The 22,054-nt window shown below is 37.0% G+C and overlaps 1 protein-coding gene across 4 annotated transcripts in view; it reads left to right on the top strand.

Moving 5' to 3' along the window:
* LOC138761972 (rab-like protein 6) overlaps nucleotides 1-22,054 on the top strand; it is a 155,632-nt gene that overhangs the window by 53,274 nt on the left and 80,304 nt on the right. For all 4 annotated transcript variants that reach the window (XM_069935040.1, XM_069935024.1, XM_069935014.1 and 1 more), the window contains exon 6: nucleotides 21,436-21,576. In XM_069935040.1, the coding sequence (XP_069791141.1) occupies nucleotides 21,436-21,576 (141 nt within the window). The remainder of the gene's footprint in view (nucleotides 1-21,435; nucleotides 21,577-22,054) is intronic.

Below are 22,054 nucleotides of genomic sequence, written 5' to 3'. Positions count from 1 at the left end.
GCTGAGGCGGCTGTAAGTAAAGAACAATTAACTCAAAAAAACTGATATGTTAGAAAATATTAGTAGAATAAATAATATAAAAATTGTTGGACTTAAGGAAGGCAATGAAGGGCAAGATATGAAGAGATTTTTCACAACGTTGGATTCCGCAAACTTTAGGGGTAACTGAATTTCAAGGAGATATTGAGATTGAAAGAGCTCATCAACATTACCATCTAAGCCACAGCCAGATCAGAAGCCATATTTGATTCGGGTCAAGTTGCTTTGATATGAAGTGAGGGAGAAGAATTTGGAGCCGGCTGCGAAGCAAGTGAAGGAAAAACAATCGCCATTAATTTATAATGATAATAAGATTTTCTTTTACCTTGATATAAGTTTTGATATGTTGAAAAAAAAGAATTTAATGCTGTTAAAAAAGTGCTATAGAAAAAAGGTGACACTTTAAGGTACCCAGCAGTGTTAAAAGTTTTTATTCCTGAGGGTAAAAATAGAATTTTTACGGAACCCAATGAAGCGAAAGTGTTTGCAGATTCGTTGCCTGAGAAAATTAGACAAGAACTGGGAGATATTTGAAGAGAGAGAAGTGGAAAGATTGCAGTTGTGGATGTATAATGAAATAAGTTTTAGGAGGAAAGAGAATATTAGAGAGGACAGTTTCTAACCGATAGATCTGTGTATGTATGTGTGTATATATATATAAATGAATTGATCATTGTAAGTTTTGAGTAGATTTTTTAAAAAAATTTTTTATAAAAATTTTTTATTTTTCACTCTATAAACCACATTGATCAAGATACATACATTTTCCTTTTCAAATATATACAGTGTCATTTTCTCCCCCCCCTCTTCCCATTCCACCCTCCCTACCTCCCCTCCCATTCATTTAAAGTTCAGAATCTAAGATACATTAAACCTGTCAAACAATGTTGTCACTCAATAAAAATAAACAAGAAATTCCACTGAGTCAATTCTTTTCATTCCCTTCTCCTTCTGTCATTTTAGGTGGTAGATGTCCCCGGTAGGTTTTCTCTATTTTGTTTCATGTTGGCTCCCATATTTGTTCAAATATTGTAATATTATTTCTTAAATTATATGTTATTTTTTCTAATGGAATACATTTATTCATTTCTATATACCATTGTTGTATTCTCAAGTTATCTTCTAATTTCCAGGCTGACATAATACATTTTTTTGAGGTATAAGAGAGAGTATAATTTTGGGGGAGTTAGGTGAGAGTATGAGCCTGGCTTCTGCGGAATCTAATGGGCTGGTGTGGTTTTCGATCACAACTCCTATAGAGCAGAGGTATAAAGAGGCACTGTTAATAACGTACACCTTAGGGTTGGGGTTTCTGTTCTTTTGTTTCCTTTCTTTTTTCTCTTCAATACGCCTAAATTTAATAATTGTATTATGAAATATTTAGTTAGTATTTTTGATGTTGGAGGAGTGGAGATGAATAGTTGGATGGTTATTGGATTTTATGAGAGTTCAGATGGCTGGTAAATTTTATTAGTATTAATATTAATGGGATTCAGAATCAAATAAAGCATAAAAAAACCTATTAGTTAAATGAAAAAAAAAATTAAAACAGACAGCTTTTTTTACAGGAAACACATTTGACGGAAAAAAGAAAATCAAAAATTAAAAAGAGATTGGGTAGGAACAGTAATAGCATCATCCTTTAATTCTAAGGCTAGAGGTACAGCAATATTAATTAATAAAAAGTTACCAGTTAAAATATTGGATATTAATATAGATGTAGCGGGGAGATAACGTTATGGTGAATTGTCAGATTTATTTGGAATAATTGACCTTAATGAATGTAGATGATGGCAAATTTATGCAAGATGTCTTTACGAATTTATCAAATGCCAAGGGAAGGGTTATATTGGGAGGGGATTTTAATTTTGCCTGAGACCCTAAATTAGATAGATCAGGAGATAGAATGATGAAAAATAAGATAGCAAAAATTGTTACAGATTTGATGGAAGATATGGATTTGGTAGATATATGGAGAAAAATCCACCCAAATAAAAGAGATTATTCTTTTTATTCTTTTCGATTTAAAACATATTCACAGATAGATATGTTTTTAATTTCTGCACAACTTCAATATAGTGTACAAAGGGTGGAATATCAAGTGTGGAATTTATCAGATCATTCACCTTTAATTTTGTCTATTTCATTGGAAGAAGAACAAAAGATAGGTTATAGATGGAGGTTAAATACTACTTTGTTGAAGAAAAGGGAATTTTGTGATTTTATGAGGCAACAGATAAAGTTGTTTCTAGATATTAATAAGTATTCTGTTGCGAGTAAGTTTGTATTATGGGATTCACTGAAGGCATATTTGAGAGGTCAAATAATAAGTTATACTTTAAATAAAGAAAGAATATATGAAAGAAGTAACTCAATTAGTTAAAGAAATAATGAAATTGGAGAAAGAAATTCAAGTACTTAAAGATGAGGAGGAGAAAATTTTTTAGTTGACGAAATTAAGACTTGATGCTGTGCAGACTTGTAGAGTGGAGAGAGACATAATGAGAACATGACAAAAATATTACAAGTTGGGTGAAAGGGCTCAAAGTTTTAGCATGGCAATGAAAAATGGAACAGATTTCTAGAACAATGATTGCAACTAAGAAATTATCAGGACAGATAACATAAAATGCAGGAAATAAATGATAATTTTAAAGACTTTTATGCTAAACTTTATTGTTCAAAGAGAGATGATAATAAAATAAGAGATTATATGAGACAAATTAAATTATCGATGTTAAAGGAGGGCAAAAAGATAAGATTGAGAATTTTTCAGAAAAAGAAGTTTGAGTTCTTAATGTCTCTACAGAATAATAAGGCGCCAGGTGAAGACAGTACCCCACCAGAATTTTATAAAGTGTTTAAGGAGCTATTAATACCTGTATTGATGGAGGTATTATGTCAAATGAAAGATGTTTATGATCTACCTGAACTTTTTAAAATAGCATTAATAACTGTAATTCCAAAAAAAGGGAAAGATTGTTTACAGCCTTCTTCATATAGACCTATATCATTATTGAATACAGACTATAAAATTGTGTTGAAATTTAGATCAAATTGGTTTTATTAAAAATAGGAAAGCAGCAGATAATATAGTTAAATTTTTTAAGTTTTGTAAATATAGCACAAAATAGGAAGATTCCTGCACTAGCATTAGATGCAGAGAAAGCATATGATTGATTGGAATTGGATTTTTTAAAAAAATTTGAGACACTTAATGCTTTTGGGATTCCAAATACCTTTCATAAACTGGATAAAGGCATTGTATGATCAACCAAAAGCAAAAGTAATTATGAATAAACAAATCTCACAACCCTTTTTGCTTGAAAGGTCTCCGAGACAAGGTTGCCCATTATCACCCTTTTTGTTTGCATTAACGATTGAACCATTGGCGGAAGTAATTAGAACCAAGCCTACTTGGTTCGGCTGGGAGTCGGAGGAGGAGCTTGGAGAGAGTCGGGCTGTGAATCAGAGGAGGAGGAGCTTGCTGAAAGTGACAGGGTTAATTGGTCAATGGGCCAATAAAAGGAGTGAAAGGGGAGGGAGCAGCCAGCGAATAGTGGCTCAGTAAGTGAGTGGAGCAGTGAAGGAGTGAGACTTCCTGGCTTTGGCTTATCAGGCTTCGGCGAAAGCAGCCAAGGAGAAAAGGTAAGCTGAGTTATTGGCCTTCGTATTCAGAGTCATGCCAATAGGGTTAGTGCTCTGTACTGGGTGTCAGATGTGGGAACAATGGGTGACCTCCACCCTCCCAAATGGCCACATCTGCACCAGGTGTACCGAGATGCAGTTACTAAGGGAGCGAATTAGGGATATGGAGTTGCAGATTGATGACCTGCAGCTTGTAAGGGAGAGTGAGGAGTTAATCGACTCAACTTTCAGGGCGATAAATACTCCAGAACCCGTGTCAGGTAAGTGGGAAACCATCGGGGGGGGAAAGAAAAAAGCGAGAAAAACGGAGAGGACACCAGTGACTATCCCACTCAGCAACAGTTATGTTGTGTTGGATTCTGTTGAGGGAGATGACTGGACAGAAGATGGCCACGGGCACCAGGTCAATAGCAATGAGCCTGGCAGAGTGGTGCAAAAGAAAAGGAAAAGGAGAAATGCAGTAGTTATTGGAGACTCCATTGTCAGGGGTACAGACAGGAGGTTCTGTGAGCCAGATAAGTATACCCGCATGGTGTGCTGCCTCCCTGGTGCAAGGGTACGAGATATCACAAATCGGATCCAAAATATTCTGAGAGGAGAGAGAGAGCAGCCTGATGTCTTGGTACATGTGGGTACAAACGACATTGACAAGAGAGGAGGTAATGAAAAGGGATTACAGTGAGCTGGGACGAAAGCTGAAAGACAGGAACGCTAGGGTGGTGATTTTGGGATTACTACCTGTTGCAAATGCAAGTGATGAAAAGAATGTAAGGATAAGGAAAATGAACGTGTGGCTTAGGTGCTGGTGTACAAGGCAAGGATTTGGCTTCTTGGATCATTGGGATCTCTTTTGGGGAAGGCATGATCTTTACAAGAGGGATGGGTTGCACCTAAATCCAAAAGGTGTCAAAATTTTGGCAAGTATGTTTGGTACAGCAGTGGGGCAAGGTTTAAACTAATTTGGCAGGGGAATGGGTACCAGAGTGATAGGGAAAAGGGTAGGGAAGATAAAGTAATGGCCAGGAAAAGTAAAATAGGAAAAGTAATCAGATGGTGCAGTGAGTTTTCGGGTCAATGATAGTCTTAAGAAAATTACAAAAAAAATAGTGGGCAGAAAAATCAAAAAAGGTTACAGAAGTCACTAGATATTAAAAGGACAAAGAGCATAAGGGCACTTTATCTGAATGCCCGCAGTATTAGAAATAAGGTTAGTGAACTTGAGGCGCAAATCGGTACCCATGCCTATGATTTGGTAGCCATCACGGAAACATGGCTACAAGGTGACCCAAAATGGGAATTAAACTTTCAAGGGTATCAGGTTGTGCAAAGAGATAGACAGGATGGTAAGGGAGGTGGAGTTGCACTCTTAATCAAAGATGAACTCCAGGCAGTAGTGAAGAATGATATAAGATCTAAAGAGCATAATGTTGAGTCCATTTGGGTAGAGATAAAGAATAACAAAGGGAAAAAATTATTGGTGGGTGTTATCTATCGCCCACCAAATAACAATAGCTTAGTGGCACAGGAAATAAATAGAGAGATAAGTGAGGCATGTAATAATGATATGGCAGTAGTCATGGGGGACTTTAACTTCCACATAGATTGGGAAAATCAAGTTGGTCGTGGGAGTCTGGAAGAGGACTTCATAGAATGCATCTGCGATAGCTTTCTTGAGCAGCATGTTAAGGAACCCACAAGAGAAAATGCTCTCCTGGATCTAGTGTTGTGCAATGAGATAGGTAGAGTAAATGATGTAATGGTCAGAGACCATCTGGGAAATAACGATCATAGTATGATTGAATTTCTCATTCAGATGGAAGGGGAAATAGTTAGATCTAAAACTAATATATTATCGTTAAACAGGGGTGACTACCATAGGATGAGGGAGGAATTTGGCAGAGTGGACTGGGAGCACAGGCTAATTGATGAAACAGTTGAGGAACAGTGGAAGATTTTCAAAGAAATATTTTGTAATGCTCAACAAAAATATATTCCGGTCAGGAAAAAGGGCAGCAAGAGAGGGAAAAATCAACCGTGGTTAACAAAGGAAATAAAGGAGAGTATAAAATTGAAGGCGCAGGTGTACAAAGCTGCAAAGAGCAGTGGGAAACTGGAAGATTGGGAAAACTTTAAGAGACAACAAGGGGTTACAAAGCGGGTAATAAGAAATGGGAAAAAGGATTATGAAAGTAAATTGGCACAAAATATAAAAACAGAAAGCAAAAAATTTTATAAATATATAAAACGGAAGAGGGTGGCCAGAGTTAACATAGGACCCTTGGAGGATGAGAAAGGAAAACTGGTAGCAAAAAATGAGGAAATGGCCGAGGCATTAAACAAATATTTTGTGTCAGTCTTCAAGGTGGAAGACACGTCCAGCATGCCCAAGTGCGGAGTTAAGGATGCGAATATTGGGGAGGGCCTTGATAAAATAGTTGTTACAAAGGAAGTAGTGATGGAGAAACTAATGGGACTAAAGCCAGACAAATCACCTGGTCCTGATGATATGCATCCAAGGGTTCTGAAGGAAATGGCAGAAGTTATAGTTGATGCATTGGTGGTCATATACCAAAATTCCTTGGATTCTGGGCAGATCCCGGCAGACTGGAAGACAGTAAATGTCACGCCACTTTTTAAGAAGGGATGTAGGCAGAAGACTGGAAATTATCGGCCAATTAGCTTGACGTCTGTAGTTCGAAAAATGCTTGAAGCCGTCATTAAAGATGAAATAGTGAAACTCTTGGAACGTAAGGGTTCAATCAGGCAGACGCAGCATGGTTTTAGAAAGGGAAGATCTTGTTTGACAAACTTGTTAGGATTCTTTGAGGATATAATGGGTGCGGTGGATAGAGGAGAACAGGTTGATGTTGTATATTTGGATTTCCAGAAAGCGTTTGATAAGGTGCCGCACAAGAGACTTATCAGTAAGTTACAGGAAAGTGGAATCCGGGGAAGTATATTGGCCTGGATTGAAAAATGGTTGTCTGACAGGAGGCAGAGATTTGGGATAAATGGGAGTTTTTCAGGTTGGCAGAGAGTGGTAAGTGGGGTGCCACAGGGGTCAGTGTTAGGCCCACAACTGTTCATCATTTACATTGATGACTTGGAGGAGGGGACAAAATGTGGTGTATCCAAGTTTGCGGATGACACCAAATTGAGTGGAAGAGCAAATTGTAATGAGGATGTGGAGAGTCTGCAGAGGGATATAGTTAAGCTGGATGAGTGGGCAAAGGTCTGGCAGATGGAGTACAATGTTAGTAAGTGAGGTTATCCACTTTGGCAAGAAAAATAAGAGCTGAATATTATTTAAAGGGTGAAAAACTACAGCATGCTGTTGTGCAGAGGGACTTGGGAGTGCTTGTGCATGAATTGCAAAAAGTTAGGTTGCAGGTGTAGCAGGTTATTAAGAAGGCAAATGGAATGTTGGCCTTCATCGCTAGAGGAATTGAATTCAGGAGTAGGGAGGTAATGTTGCAACTGTATAAGGTACTGGTGAGACCGCACCTGGAGTACTGTGTCCAGTTCTGGTCTCCATATTTGAGGAAGGATATACTGGCTTTGGAGACAGTCCAGAGGAGGAAAATATCTTGTTTAAATTTTTCATCTTTGAAATTTGAGGCATATATATTCATAAGTTTTGGATTCCGAGTATATTAGACAGTGAATCATCATATAGCTCTCCATTGGGCCCACAACCACATCCTGAACCAACACTGGAGCAGTCTTCACTATCAGGATAGCCACTCCCCAGGCTCTGGAATTGAAGGAGGACGTCGCCACCTTGCCGACCCACCCCCTCTTTAGCTTTGTATACTCTTGCTTTGTAAGGTGGGTCCCCTGCAAAAACATTGTGTGTGCATTTTCTTTAAGGTGTGCCAAAACTTGTTTTCACTTTATTGTTTTGTTGATCCTATTTACATTAAAACTTACAAATTTAATTGTCTTATCCATTACTCCAGAGCCCTTCAATTATCTTTTCTCCCCTTCCTTCTTCCAATACTTATCTTCCATCCCATTTGTCTTCAGTCTACTCCTGGCACAGACATCAGTGCTTGAGACAAATTTCAATACACTAAAAAGAATTAAACGAACAATTCAAGAAAATACATACAATATCTCCAAATAATCCCATCTCCTTCCTCTCACCAATTCCACCCCTCCTGGAGCCTCTGTCCAAAACATAGGCGCCAACTCCCCCGCCATTTTGATACATGCCTATAGCACCCATCTAACACTTGCCTCCTTCTCTGCCACCTCAGAGTTCCCAACATATTTCATTAAAACTTTAATCCATGTGATAAACAAAGTGCAACCATTGTTTCCATTTACATTATTTACAGCCAGATCACTTCATATCTTTAGCCCTCCATCCTATTATCTCCCTTGCGGATCTTTCCAGGCAGTGGCCAGAGTGTTTGTAAATCTCATGTTTTTTTGGCATCTACCAAGAATTTTTTTCTCATCCCCTGGCAGGAACACCTTCAGGGTCACTGGATTTAGCAGAATAAAACCAATTTCTTTGATTTTAATTGTTTTTTTACTGATTTGAACTCTTTGTGCCTTCCCTCCCCCACCACCTTCTAATTCTACCTGGCCACCCCTCTCCCTTGCAACTCCAGTGCCACTTGCAGAACTGTTCCCTGTCTTGATATATCTGAAGTTTTATCAGGATCAAATGGCCTCTGTCCTGGACCTGTCTTGTGGACTCTTTCTATCTAGAGACCCCCCCCCCACTCTGTTCTTTCCTAGTATCTCAGGGGTTCACTCCCTGAAAAACATAGTGAGGTCTTTTCCTTCAATCCCCGCTTTTACCCCAACATTTTTTTATATTGTTTCTTCTGCTAAAACTTTCTAATAAATCTAATTTTTCCCATTTATTTTCCCCTGTCCTTTGCCCAGGCATCCCTGTCATTTTCTAACCTTTTTACACAGTCATCCACTCTCTCCTCCACTGTTGTCACCCTCCCAGACAGTTCCCCCATGGCCTACTTGATTTCTCCCATTTCTGCCAAATCTTTTAATATTTTATTTAATCTATTTTCCGAGGCCTCCACCACCATCTCATCGCCTCTCTAAAGTCCTTTTTGGAGGGTTCCAAGCCCCCACTCTCCTCTCCACTGTCCTCCATGGCACAGGACCTCCTTGTTGGCCAATCCCTTTCTTCCCTATCCGAGTCGCTCCCTGTATCACTGTCTGATGTCTCTCTTATGAAGCTCCTGCTGCTGCCCTGTCGCCTCTGCTGTTCACAGGGCTCCCTGTGGGTTGCACGCAGGGCCACTTCCACTGCGCTGCCTGTGCTCCTTCCCTGGCTTTTTAGCATGGGGCCGAGGCCGCCTGCATCCTCCTTCACCTCCCTGGTGCTTCCAGCCCTCCTTCCATCGCTCCCACTGCTCTCGGGGGTTTCCCTGGGTTGCAGGCGGAGCCTTTTCCACAGTGCTGCCTGTGTTCCCTCTCTGATCTATTGATGTGGGGCCAAGCCCGCCCGTGTCCTCCTCCACTTCCCACACTACTGCCACTTCCAGCCCTTTTTTGCCATTACTTGCGGAGTCACCTCGGAGTGCAGGCATCGCCTCACCCACAGCATTGCCCGCACTCTTTCCTGGGCCCGCCATTGGGTACATCCCAACGTCTTCCAATTCTCCAGATAGGCCATCCGTCGTTTCTTTCTGTGGATACCTCGAGCAGGCTCTGCCATTTTATTTTCCATGAGGCTGCTGTTCCTGGTTTTCTCATGTCCCTGGGGTCAACAATTCTTTCTGGATGTTTCTTTTCTTCCTTCCCCATTTTTTATGTGTTTATTCTTTATCTGGGTGCTTTTTTCCTTCACTTTATCTTTTTCTGGCTGTTTTTGACTTATTTCACCTTGTTCTCTTTGGACCTCTGAGTTTTACGCCTACCTCCTTCTCTCCATGTGACTCCCTAAAACAGCCATTCTCAGATGGGGCTGGGGCCCCTGGGAGCCACAAACTAAAATCATAAAATATGTTTCTCTTTATATAGTTAGTAGGAGAGAAGAAACCAACTAAACTTGATTGCTGCACAGGAAATGGGGCCCAGAGGGGCCATCATGTGATGACATGAGGGACGACACGCAACCTCACAACTCCTGCAGGATTAGTTAAAAAAGAACCTATTTAGAAATGTTATTTTTAAAAGATAACCATTTTAACGTTAGTATAAAACTTCAAACTAAATTTTTAGGATGTCACCTCAGAAAGAAAAAACACCTAAGCTAACTCCTACTAAGAAGTCAGAAGAGAAGAAGAAAAAAGAAACTGGGCCTACCTTAACATTGAAGCAGGACGCTGAGGTATTTTCCAGATCTGCCGACGAGGACCCAGGAGAGGGACCTTCCTCCCGAGCCTTCTTCATGTTGATTCATAAAGATGGCACCAGAGGAAAAATTAAAACTGCATTGCACATACGCAAGAAGTTGGGCATGTGCGGTACAGTAGAAAAGATTGAAAAAAAAAACTCAGGGTTTCTGTCAACTACAGAACATGGAGACACAAGGCCAGTGGAAGAAGCTTCAGGACAGTATGAAAGTGAAGAAGATACATCAAGTTCAGAAGAGGGAAGAAAAAGACTTTTAAGAAAGAAAGAAGTGTAGCGGCGGCTACACTGTGAACTGAAGGATCGCACAGCCAATCGGGTTGAGTTCAGCGAGCAAAACTGATTTATTGCAGGCTGCCTGGCTGGTCTTGTACTCCCAGCCCGGACCTGGCTTAGAACCAGGCAGGGGGGCACCGACGTCACTGGGGCGTCACGTGGGTCCCCAAGCGCAGGCTTCTGAGCCCGGTGCCGAGGTCGGGAGGAAACCCATGATGGCACCATTTTGGCCGGCTGTCCCGCTGCGTGCATGACAAGCGGGGATTGTTCGCCTGCCTAATGGCGTATGGCCCCCAGAACCGGTGCCAATGTCCTTTTTTTGCCAGACGGCCTCGCTTCTTGGGTTGGGCCACAACTACTGGTTCGGTGGGGTCAAGGTGGGCTGACTTTAACCTGTCCACTGTAAACAGTTCCCTCTTACCACCGATGTCCAGTGTGAAAGTGGATCCTGAACGCTGGACAACTTTGTACGGCCCTTCGTATGATCTTTGTAGAGGTTCTGTGGACGGTCCCTGCCTGATATAAAACATACTCTGCAGAGTACAGCTCGCTGGAGACTTAAGAGGCCTGTGTTCCGTGTATGGGCATGTGAAGGAGTCCAACTGGGCCCAGAGGTGGGGAAGTAGACCATGCGGTGACTGCTGGGGGTTGTGAGGTGCGTTGACGAACTCACCGGGTAGGGCTAGCAGTGCACCGTAGACCAGCTAGGCTGACGACGCCTGGAGGTCTTCTTTCGCAAAGAATTGATAAATTGGAAAAGAAGGTTCAAGAGGAAGTGCAGCATATTGAAGATGGATCTAATATGTCTGAAGATTTGATGACTAGTTTAATCTAGTCATGAAAAACTTGGAGAAAGTTGATATTTTGTAAAATTATAGCAGAAGAAGTAATGTTAAAATAGTGGGATTATCCAAAGGTAAAGAAGAAGATGTGATTCGTTTTTTTTCAAGAATGGATACCAAAGATATTTGGAGAGGAACATTTTGAAGACAAGATTTTAATCGAAAGAGTCCATAGAGCTTTAAGACCAAAGACCTCAAACTATCCTGGTTAGATTTTCGAGTTACCAGGACAGAGAGATGCTCTTAGGTTTGGCGATGAAAAGGACTAAGGAATATAGACCTTTGAATTATGAAGGGGATAATAAATAATTTTTAATCCAGATTTGAGCCAAACTTTATTAAAGAAAAGAAAGAATTTAATCCAGTTAAGAAAGTTTTGTACGATAAAGGTTACAGATTTGTGTTGTGTTATCCTGCTACTTTGAAAATATTTGTACCAGATCAACAGAATGTTTTTCACAAATTTTCTTCAAGCTGAAGAATATGCTCAGAGTTTGTGTAAAGTTAGGGGGCGTGCCACGTGATGACGTGGGGTTAGACTGATCTCCTCTCCTGCTCTCCTCTAAAAGGTTGAGGAAAAGTGACAAAAAAATTATAAAAGTTACAGAAAATATATGAAAGAATTGTCTCAAGATATATAGAAGACTTTAACAATGCCATCAAAGATGGATAAAGGACTTACTTTAGTGCAAGAAAAGGAAGAGAGGCCTACCTTAAGAAAGGATTCTGGAACTGTTCATATGGTAGTATCCAAAAGAGAGGCCAGAAGCAGGAGAGACCTTGGACACTGCTGCGCAAGGTCTCCCCCAACAATGGCCGCCGACATCGACTGAAGAATTGACTGCACTTGCGTGGCTCCTCGCGCATGCGCAGAGCCCAAAAAAATGGAGGAAATTTTTTTAAATTCCAGACACAGCTCCAGTGATCAAGAAGAAGACCTGGAAAAGCAAAGGAAAGAACAAGAATGACCTACAATCAAGAAAAAAAGCAGAAAAAGGCACAGAAGCTTCTTTATCTTCTGTGAATTCAGGCAAATATTAGATTTTTTTGACAATCCGTGGAAGTGTTAACTGATGAAGTGAAGAAGAACGGTGATAAGATGGAAAGATCAATGCAATAGGTGGACACTAGATTTGAAATAGCGGATGGAAAAATTAAAAGGAAAGATCAAGTGAAGAAAGCACAAGCAGAAGCAGCTGCAAAGTATGATCAGTTAATGCAAAAAATAGACGTTTTGGAAAATTTCAGTAGACGGAACAATATCAAGATTATTGGATTTAAAGAAGGGGACGAGGGCCAAGACTTGAAGAAATTTCTGCAATGATGGATACTGGAATATTTGGGTCAGGCTGCATTTCAAGGGGATTTGGAGATAGAGCGAGCCCATAGGGCATTGAGACCTAAACCTCAACCTGACCAAAGGTCCTGTCTGATACTTGTCAGATTCCTTCAATATGAAATAAACGAGAAGATATTGGAACTGGCTGCAAAACAAGCTAAAGAGAGACAATCACCTTTGATTTATAATGGAAATAATATTTTTAATCCAGATATAAGTTTTGATTTCTTGAAAAAGAGAAAGGAGTTTAGTAGTGTGGGGAAAAAAGGCTATGCCTTTGCTTTGAGATACCCTGCCGTTTTGAAATTATTCATCCTGGGAGGAAGGAATAGTTTTTTTTAAAACTGAACCTATTGAAGCAAAGGTATATGCCGATTCACTGGCTGTTAAAGATCAGCAGATGGTTGTAGACGCCTGAATTTATTATATAACAGGTTTTGCTGTAACTGAAAATACATTGTTTCAAGAGGGTTAAAAAGGGGAGGAAGGTTTAGCCTATACTAGGCATGATCTAATACACTGAATAAGATTAATGGATTAAAAGGTATATTGATAAATTTATAGTAAGGGATGGTATGATGTTTTGAGTGAGTTAATGGGGAATGTGATGCTAACCACTACACCATCATGGGCACTAATGCGACTAATTTTGCATCCTGTATATATCTGGGTGATACAGGTGCTTTAACATCATGCTCCTCTGGATTTTTCCTTATTTTTTTAATTTTTCTTCCTTTTCTTTTATTGGTTTCTAGCTAGACTGTTTATAGATGTATGATATTATACGGAGAAGATTGGGGAGATGGGGGACGCTGGATGGATATAGGTTTTAATTTGGATGTCTGATGGCAGGAAAATTGTCATTTATTAGTATAAATATTAATGATATTCAGAATCTGATAGAGAAAAAAGGTTATTGAATTATATGTAAAAAAAAAGTAAAGTGTATGTGTCTTTTATACAGGAAACTCATTTAACAGAAACAGAGCATACGAAATTATAGAGAGACTGGGTGGGGGTGGATATTCTCTTCATTTAATTCTAAAGCAAGAGGAGTAGCAATATTAATAAACAAAAGTCTACCAATTGAAATATTGGATGCAATGACTGATAAAGTGGGGAGGTATGTGATGATAAATTGGAAAATATATTTTGAAAATTGGACCTTGATGAACATATATGCACCAAATGTAGATGATGGAAAATTTATACATGATGTTTTCATGCAGTTAGCTAATGCAAAAGGGACAATAATTATTGGAGGAGACTATAATTTTACTTTTGACTCCAAGTTGGATAGATCAGGAGGAATTAGATTAAAAATAAGGTGACAAAGGATGTGAAAAATTTTATGAATGAAATGAAACTTGTTGATAGTTGGAGGAACATGCATCCTGATATTGGAGATTATTCATTTTGTTCTTATCAGTATAAAACATATTCCTATATAGATATGTTTTTAACTCCAAGCAAGAGTTCATAGTATTGAATATCAAGCGAGGATATTGTCTGACTATTCACCTTTAGTTATGTCAGTTTTACTGGAGGAGGAACAAAATATTGGTTATAGATGAAGGTTTAATGCAGCATTGCTGAAAAGGAAAGAGCTTTTGTGATTTTTATAAGGCAACGGATAAATTTTTTTAAGGATCTGAATGAACATTCTGTAACTAATAAATTTGTGGTAAGGGATTCTTTTGAAGGCTTATTTAAGAGGACAAATAATAAGTTCCACAGCCAAAGTTAAAAAAAATACGCTTGAAGTTAATTATTTGGAAAAGGAAATAATAAAGATGGAATAAGATTTACAAAATTGAGGGAATGATGAACAAAGGAAAAACAAATTGGAGCTTAAGACAATACAAACATATAGAGTAGAGAGGAATATAAGCTGAACCAGACAAAAATATTATGAATTGGGGGATAGAGCACACAAAGCTTTAGCATAGCATTTGAAAACTCAACAAATATCGAGAACAATAGTAGCTATAAAAGAAGATTCAGGTCATCTTACTTATCAAACACAAGCTATTAATGATGTGTTTATGAAATTTACAAATAGGCAAATATCAAAATCTTTTTTGTTGGAAAGATCATCTAGACAAGGATGTCCATTATCTCCTTTTTTCTTTAATTTGCATTAGATATAGAACCTTTAGTTAGGTGATTAGAAGCGATAATGAGATTGAGGGTTTTAAGATGCATCACATAGAGCATAAAATTAGCCTTTTTGCAGATAATGTAATATATCTTACAAGCCCCGAATATTTATCACAAAAGGTAAATAATCAGTTGGCAGAGTATTGGTTATTATCAGGTTACAAAGTAAATATTGATAAAAGTGAAGTGATGCCAATGATTGAGACATATCGTGTTCAAATTAAAAGGACAAAATTTAAATAGCAGACTAGTGCAATTAAATATTTAGGAATTAATGTTGATAAGAATTTAAATTGAATGACATACCTTTATTGAATAAAATTAAAGAAGATTTATTAAAATGGAAATATTTAGCAATTTCTTTAAAAGGAAGGATTAATGGTGCAAAGATGAATTGCTAAAACAATACCTTTTTCAATCTTTATCAATTTTTGTACCAATAACATTTTTTCAGGAATTAAATAAAAGAGTAAGAAGATTTATTTGGAGGGATAAAATGCCTCGGATGGCATTTATATTAACATGGAAATTTAATCAAGCGGGGTACTTTGCCTAATTAAAAAAATTATTATAAAGCGGCTCAACTTTGTATTTTGTCGTCTTGTTATCAGACCGATGAAAAAACTGCATGGGTGCGAATTGAAATGAACAAAATAGGAGTGAGTAATTCTGAACATATTTTATGTAAATAGCATGAGGGGTTATTAAAAAGAAAATCTGATCCACCAAGTTTGAAGCATATACTTAGAATGGAGTAGATGTAGAAAGAGGAAAAAATAATTATCAGTTGGCTAAAATAATATTAAATAAAAATCCTTTCATTCCTTTTACGATTAATAACTGTTATTTTGATGTTTGGTATAATTGTGAAATTTTAAAAAAATAAGGGATTGATTTTTGGGATCTGTTTTTTGACTTTTGATCAATTGAAAGATAAGTATAATATATCACATAATACTGTTTTTTTCTTATTATTATCTTAAATTATATTTTTTTTTAAATTAGGGAGGAATTTTAAATTACCAGAACAGTCATTTGAATATCTAATAATGGATACGTTTATTGAAAGATTTATTACTAATATGTATATGAAATTACAAGAGACTTCTTGGAAAAAGGATTTATTTAAATCTAAATCTAGATGGGAAAAAGATTTAAATATACTGTGACAGAGTATATTGATATGTTTTTGGGAGATAAATTGGGAAAGGTTTTATTGTAGGTCACAAATACTTTAAAACAGATCTTATTTGAAATACTGGAGCTCTGCTAATGCTGAACATATCGGCCCCACAGCCTTTGCAAGAGCTTTGGAGAGTTGCTCAAAGATCCAGTACTACCTCTCTCCATTTTATGGGTCATGGCTAAGCTACGAAAACATATGCAATTGGCAGAAACCGACTTAACACATCCCCCGACCCCCATGGGGAAAAAACTTTAGATTTAGTCAACTAATTCCATCTAACATAAGATTAGATAATATATCAATTCTTCATCCATCAAAAAAAGGGGGGATTTGCTGTTCAAAGAAGGTCATGTGGTTTTGCAAGCAGAGAGAGTCAAACAGGTTTTCTCTGAGAGAAAGCGAGAGAGACACACACAGATCAGTTATACAGTCAGCAGCAGCAACTGAGACTGAAACAGGGTAAGCTGGGAAGCTTGAGGAAAACCCCATTTGGAAGACGGGTTGTGAGTGCTTATTTCAGCCTGATCAAAGCCCTTGTGGTTCATGCAAGAGGAGAGGACTGGCTGCCTAATGTTTCACTTGGAATAAAAGAAACAAAAAGGCACTCTGTGGTGACCTGAAAGAAAGAGGTTATCATTTGGAGAACCCTGAGGGGCCAAGTTTCTTCCAAAAGACACTGAAGTGGCTGATGGAAGTCAATCAGTTGTGGTTATCCTGGAACAACAAATCTCTCTCTGAAAACCGACAAGAACCTTGCTGAGTGGTAACCATTTACCTTTCAAGTACCAAAGCCTGGTGAACTTTATAAATGTTAAATTCTGTGCACAGTATAAGAATTGCCTGCAACCAGTGAACTTGGAGGAATGAGAAGTAGATTGGACTGTGAACCAAAGAATTTTTCTGAACTTACACACACATTGCATACATGTGCACTTAGAATTAGAAGGGGGTTAAGTTAGGTTAGTTAAGTCAATAGTGATGTTAAAGTGTGATTCTGTTTTCATGTTTAAAGATAATTAAAAGCAACTTTTGTTTAAGTAGCCATTTGTCTTGGTGAATATCTATTGCTGCTGGGTTTTGGTGTCCTCTGGGCTCGTAACAACATAGATTAAAGACAAAATATGATAAAAAATTATGTTATGAAAGTGTAACTAATACAATTAATGTTAGATATCAAATGGTACAATTTAATTTTTTTACATCAATTATACTCCATATAAATTGCATGCACTTAATTTGAATTGTTCTGATCAATGTTTTAGATGTAATAAAGAAGTAGGATTTTTTGCAAGCAGTTTGGCAATGTGAAAAGGTAGATAAGTTCTGGAAGGATATAAGTATTTTATGGGGACAAGTTTTGAAGATGCAAATTTTGAAGGATCCCAGAGTATTTTTATTGGGAGATATTTCCCAATTGAAGTTAGATATTTATCAAAAGAGGTTTTTAAGTGTAGCAATAGCAAAGAAATCTATAGCTGTAACATGGAAATCTGGTGACATTGTGGGGTTGAATAGATGGTGTTGGAACTATTAAATTGTATATTATTAGAGAGAATAACGTATAATTTATGAAATCAACCGAAAAAATTTGATAAGATTTGGAAACACTACATGGATTTTATTGCTACAACTTTACCTGCAGCGTCCACCATGCCCCCATCCAATGCACCCTAATTAGTTATGATTTAAGATTGTTAAGTAAATTACAATTAATTAATTAAAAGATATAGATTTATTAGGTTTTTATTTTTTACTTTTTTTGGGGGGGGAGGAAAATATATAAAAATTGTACTATTTTTGTGTCATAATTTTACCTTTTTCATGTTATGGATAAATTCTGTATATGTTTTGACTCGAATGGAAAATAAACTTTTAGAAAAAAAAGAGTTTGTCTAAAGTTCAAGTAACAGGGCACTGATTTGTTACAATGAACTTCATATACAGGGATGGGGCTTCCCCCCCCTTTTTTTTGATGGATGAAGAATTGATATATTATCTAATCTTATGTTAGATGGAATTTGTTGACTAAATCTAAAGTTTTTTCCCCATGAGGGTCGGGGGATGTGTTAAGTCGGTTTCTGCCAATTGCATGTGTTTTCGTAGCTTAGCCATGACCCATAAAATAGAGAGAGGTAGTACTGACTCTTGCAGTACTTACGAGGTGGAGATTTTTATTTCTTCCTCTTTTTTAAAATAATTAAGCATGTTGTACTTAATTTGAACCATTTTCAAGTTTTTGGATTGCAGATGGTGACACTCAGGACCAAATTATTTTACGGTAATTCTACCTGGGTGGGAGTGATGAAAAGGGATTTTGAAAATAGGAAAAATGAATAAGGCAATTAATATTATAAGTTTTAATATTATAAGTTTTAATATTAACAGGCCAATATAAAGAAAGAAAATTTTGTCTTGTATTAAGAAATTAATACTGCTACTGGATATTGCTTTTTTACAAGAAACTCATTTAACTGAAAAAGAACACCTAAAACTGAAAAGAGATTGGGTAGGTCAAGTAGTCTTTTCTTCATTTAATTCTAAATCCAGGGGAGTTGGATTTTATTTAAGAAAAAATTATCAATTTAAGTTCAGAGTGTGATTACGGATCCTGTAGGTAGATATGCAATGGCAAATTGTCAAATACTTTCTGAGATATGGACTTTATTAAATATATATGCACCAAATTTAGATGATGAGAAATTTATACAAGACTCTTTTTTTAGTAGGAGATGATTTCAATTTTTGTTTGGATCCTTTATTAGACAGATCATTAAGAACAATAGTTAAACCTAAAGCAGCTAAAGCTATGTTATATTTAGTGAAGGATTTAAATTTAGTCAATGTATGGAGAAAGAAACATCCAGGGATAGAGATTATTCTTTTTATTCTAATAGATTAGATACATATTCTAGAATTGATTTATTTTTACTTTCAGCTCAAAATCAATAGAGCTTTCAATATTGAATATAAAGCAAGAATAATGTCTGATCATTCTCTATCTTTGATGGAATTGGGATTTACTGAAAAACAGCAATCAGTATATAGATGGAGATTAAGTTCTTTGTTGTTAAAAAGGGAAGATTTTTGTGTTTTTATCAGACAGCATATTGAATTATTATGTGATACTAATTTATATTCATTAGTGGATAAGTTTATTATTTGAGATGCATTAAAAGCTTATTTGCAAAGACAGATTATAAATTTTACTTCAAAAATTAAAAATGGATTATATGAGAAATATAGATAAATTCGAAAAAGAAATAACAGTATTGGAAAAAAGATACTCAAAAATCAATTAATAAGAAGTTACACTATAATACAATGTTGACTGATAGAGCAGAGAAAATATCCTTAGATCTAAACAGAACAAATTTTTTAATTTTAAGAATTACAACTTCCTAATTTTAAGATTTATTATAAAGCAGCACAAGTAAGGTTTCTTGTTTCTTTATTTGGGAATATTAAACCATCATGGGTGGAAATTGAGTTTAAAAAAATAAATTGGAGAAAGTATACCTGAGGAATTTATTTATCATGGGGACCAAGGTTAATGGTTACTGACAGATACTCCATTATTGAAACATTTAATTAATATTTGGAATAAGCTTCAATTAGAAAATGATGGAAGTCTTTTGTCATCAAAAACGGCATGAATTAATCATCTTATAATTTTTTTTAAATATAATCCTTTTTTAAAATGATATACTAAAGAAATTTCTAAAATAGTTATGAAAATAGTAGATTGATGTCATTTTGGTCAATTAAAAAATAAATATGATATTCCATGTAATACCATTTTTGTTATTTTCAGTTGAGATCTTATTTAAGAGAGAAATTAGGACCAGATATGATTTTAAATGATCCTACAGATTTGGAACAGTTAATTATTGATGGAATGGTTAAAAAGATTATTTCAATAGTATACATGATGTTACAAGAAAAAAGCACCAAAGTTAGGTTTATTTAAATCAAGTGAAAGATGGAAACAAGATTTAAATATATCGATAGATCAATAAGTTTGACAAGGTTTATGTAAAGAGGTTATGTCTAATACAATTAATGTAAGATATAGATTACATCTCTATAATATTTTTACATCAGTTATATATTGCACCTCAGAAATTGAATAATTGGAAATTGAATATATAGGATTAATGGTGAAGATATTGGAATTTTTATTCATTTTACATGGACTTGTTCAAACTTTAAATCTTTCTGGATTTCTATTAGTAAGTTTTTACAACAGGTAACAGGTGTTGTTTTTCCGTTGAACCCTGAGTTATTATTGATGGGAAAATATTGAAAATATAACTCCTAAATTACTTTTATCAGATTTTCAGTTGAAATCTGTTAAATTAGTGATAGCAAGGAAATGTATTGCTATCGCTTGGGAATCATATATTTCATTAACATTAGGAAGATGGCAAACAGAGATTAAAAGTTGTATTCCATTAGAAAAAAATTACATCTTGAGAGGTAAATATTCAATATTTTTACAGATTTGGAGCCCATGTGCTCTAACATTGGGTTTTGAAATTATAAATAATTCCTATGAATCCTCCGGACCAGAAAAGTCTTCTCTTAAAAATAAATAATGTTTTCTTCTGAAGTTTCTGGGATCTTTGAGCATTTCCTGAAGCAATCCAATTTAATATATAATCATATTCATTATGTATTTTAATAATTTAGATTTTTTTTTTAGTGGGGATACAGGGGTTTGGAGAGAGGGTTTAGTTAGGGTTTAGTTGGTGTTTTTGTTTTTTCACTTTTTTTTTCTTCATATAAATCAACATTTATTTAATCAAATTTTATAATAATTTTATGTATGGTTTTTGTTGCTTGTTATGTGTTGATCTTAAATAAAATATTCAAAAAAAAAGAAAGGGGGCCCATAAACTTTGAGCAGTGTCTGAAGGGGAATAGTCAAAAAAAGGTTGAGAATGGTTGCTCTAGAAGTTGATCAGGGCAGCATTCTGGGCCCAACCATCACTATAAGAAAGTGCCTGGTGATGACCATCTCCAACAAGATGGTCTAACTACCCCTTCTTAATAGCCCCTTTCAAATTGCCATGTAAAATGGGATTAACCAGACAATTTGCTCTGTTGATCATTCAGGTTCATGATTATTTAAGAGTCCACCTGGTCAAAACCCAACCTGGACCCAGACCTACCTCAGAGGTGGTCAGGGGATCCAATAAAATTTACCCGGGCACCCTGCTATGGTGAATTGAAAGGGGAAATGACAAACTTGATTACTCTATTGATGTCAGCACTTGCGTGCATGGTTCTCAGGGAAACCCCTGGCTGAAGTGCTGCTGCTGTGAGCGGGGGAAGGGGTGGTTGCTGCCACAATGGGGGGCATCCATGATGTACCACTGCCGTGAATGAGGTAGGGGTTGAGCGACCACAATGTACCGCTGCTGTGAGTTGGGGGTGGGGAGTGTTTCTGCGATTGGTGGGGGGGTTGTGATGTGCCACTGCCACGAACATGGGGGAGTAGTTGGAGCCACAATTGGGGGTGGGAACCGCGATGTGCCGCTGTCACGAGGGCAGATGGAAGTGTTTTCAGAACTGCATGGGATATCTTTATTGATTCTTTCCCCTTTCTGCAGGACCTTCAGTTATATCATGAAAGAACTTCCCAAAGTGCCTGATCATATTCCAGTCTGCGTCCTTGGGAACCATCGTGACATGGGAGAGCACCGGGTCATCCTTCCTGATGATGTCAAAGACTTCATTCAAAATATCAGCAGGTATTGTGAACTAGAACAGCTGCATTTTCAACAGGAAAAATTCAGGTTTCCTTTCATGATAGTTGATGATCAGGAAGAAAGATGAGTATTCTCAGATGGTGGGGAAAGTCAGAAGAATTTGCTTTTGTTCTTTATATATTTTTCATTCGCACAAGCTGACCAGCTTGTGTCCTTACTAAAGGCAATGGGGTGAGGGTGGGCTGTTAAGATAATTGTCCATTGATGCATAACCAACAGACAATGGGATCAGTTGGTGAAATGTAAGAACTTCATATACTAGAAGCTTGAGAAAGCAACGAGATGCTGGAGGGACTCAGAAATAAAGACGCAGCCTATCCATCCACTCACTGTAACTTAACACGTGAGGCCCAGTATGGTACTGATGAATCTCTTCTGCACCTTTACCAACTCAATGGCATCCTTCCTACAGCTGGACAACAAAAAGTATTGGAGAAAAAAAATGTGGGGTCTTGGCCTG

Source organism: Narcine bancroftii, chromosome 1 (assembly GCF_036971445.1).
Source record: "Narcine bancroftii isolate sNarBan1 chromosome 1, sNarBan1.hap1, whole genome shotgun sequence".
NCBI lineage: Eukaryota > Metazoa > Chordata > Chondrichthyes > Torpediniformes > Narcinidae > Narcine > Narcine bancroftii.
The sequence above is the reverse complement of the archived record's forward strand: the minus strand, read 5'-3'. Positions and strand labels throughout refer to the sequence as shown.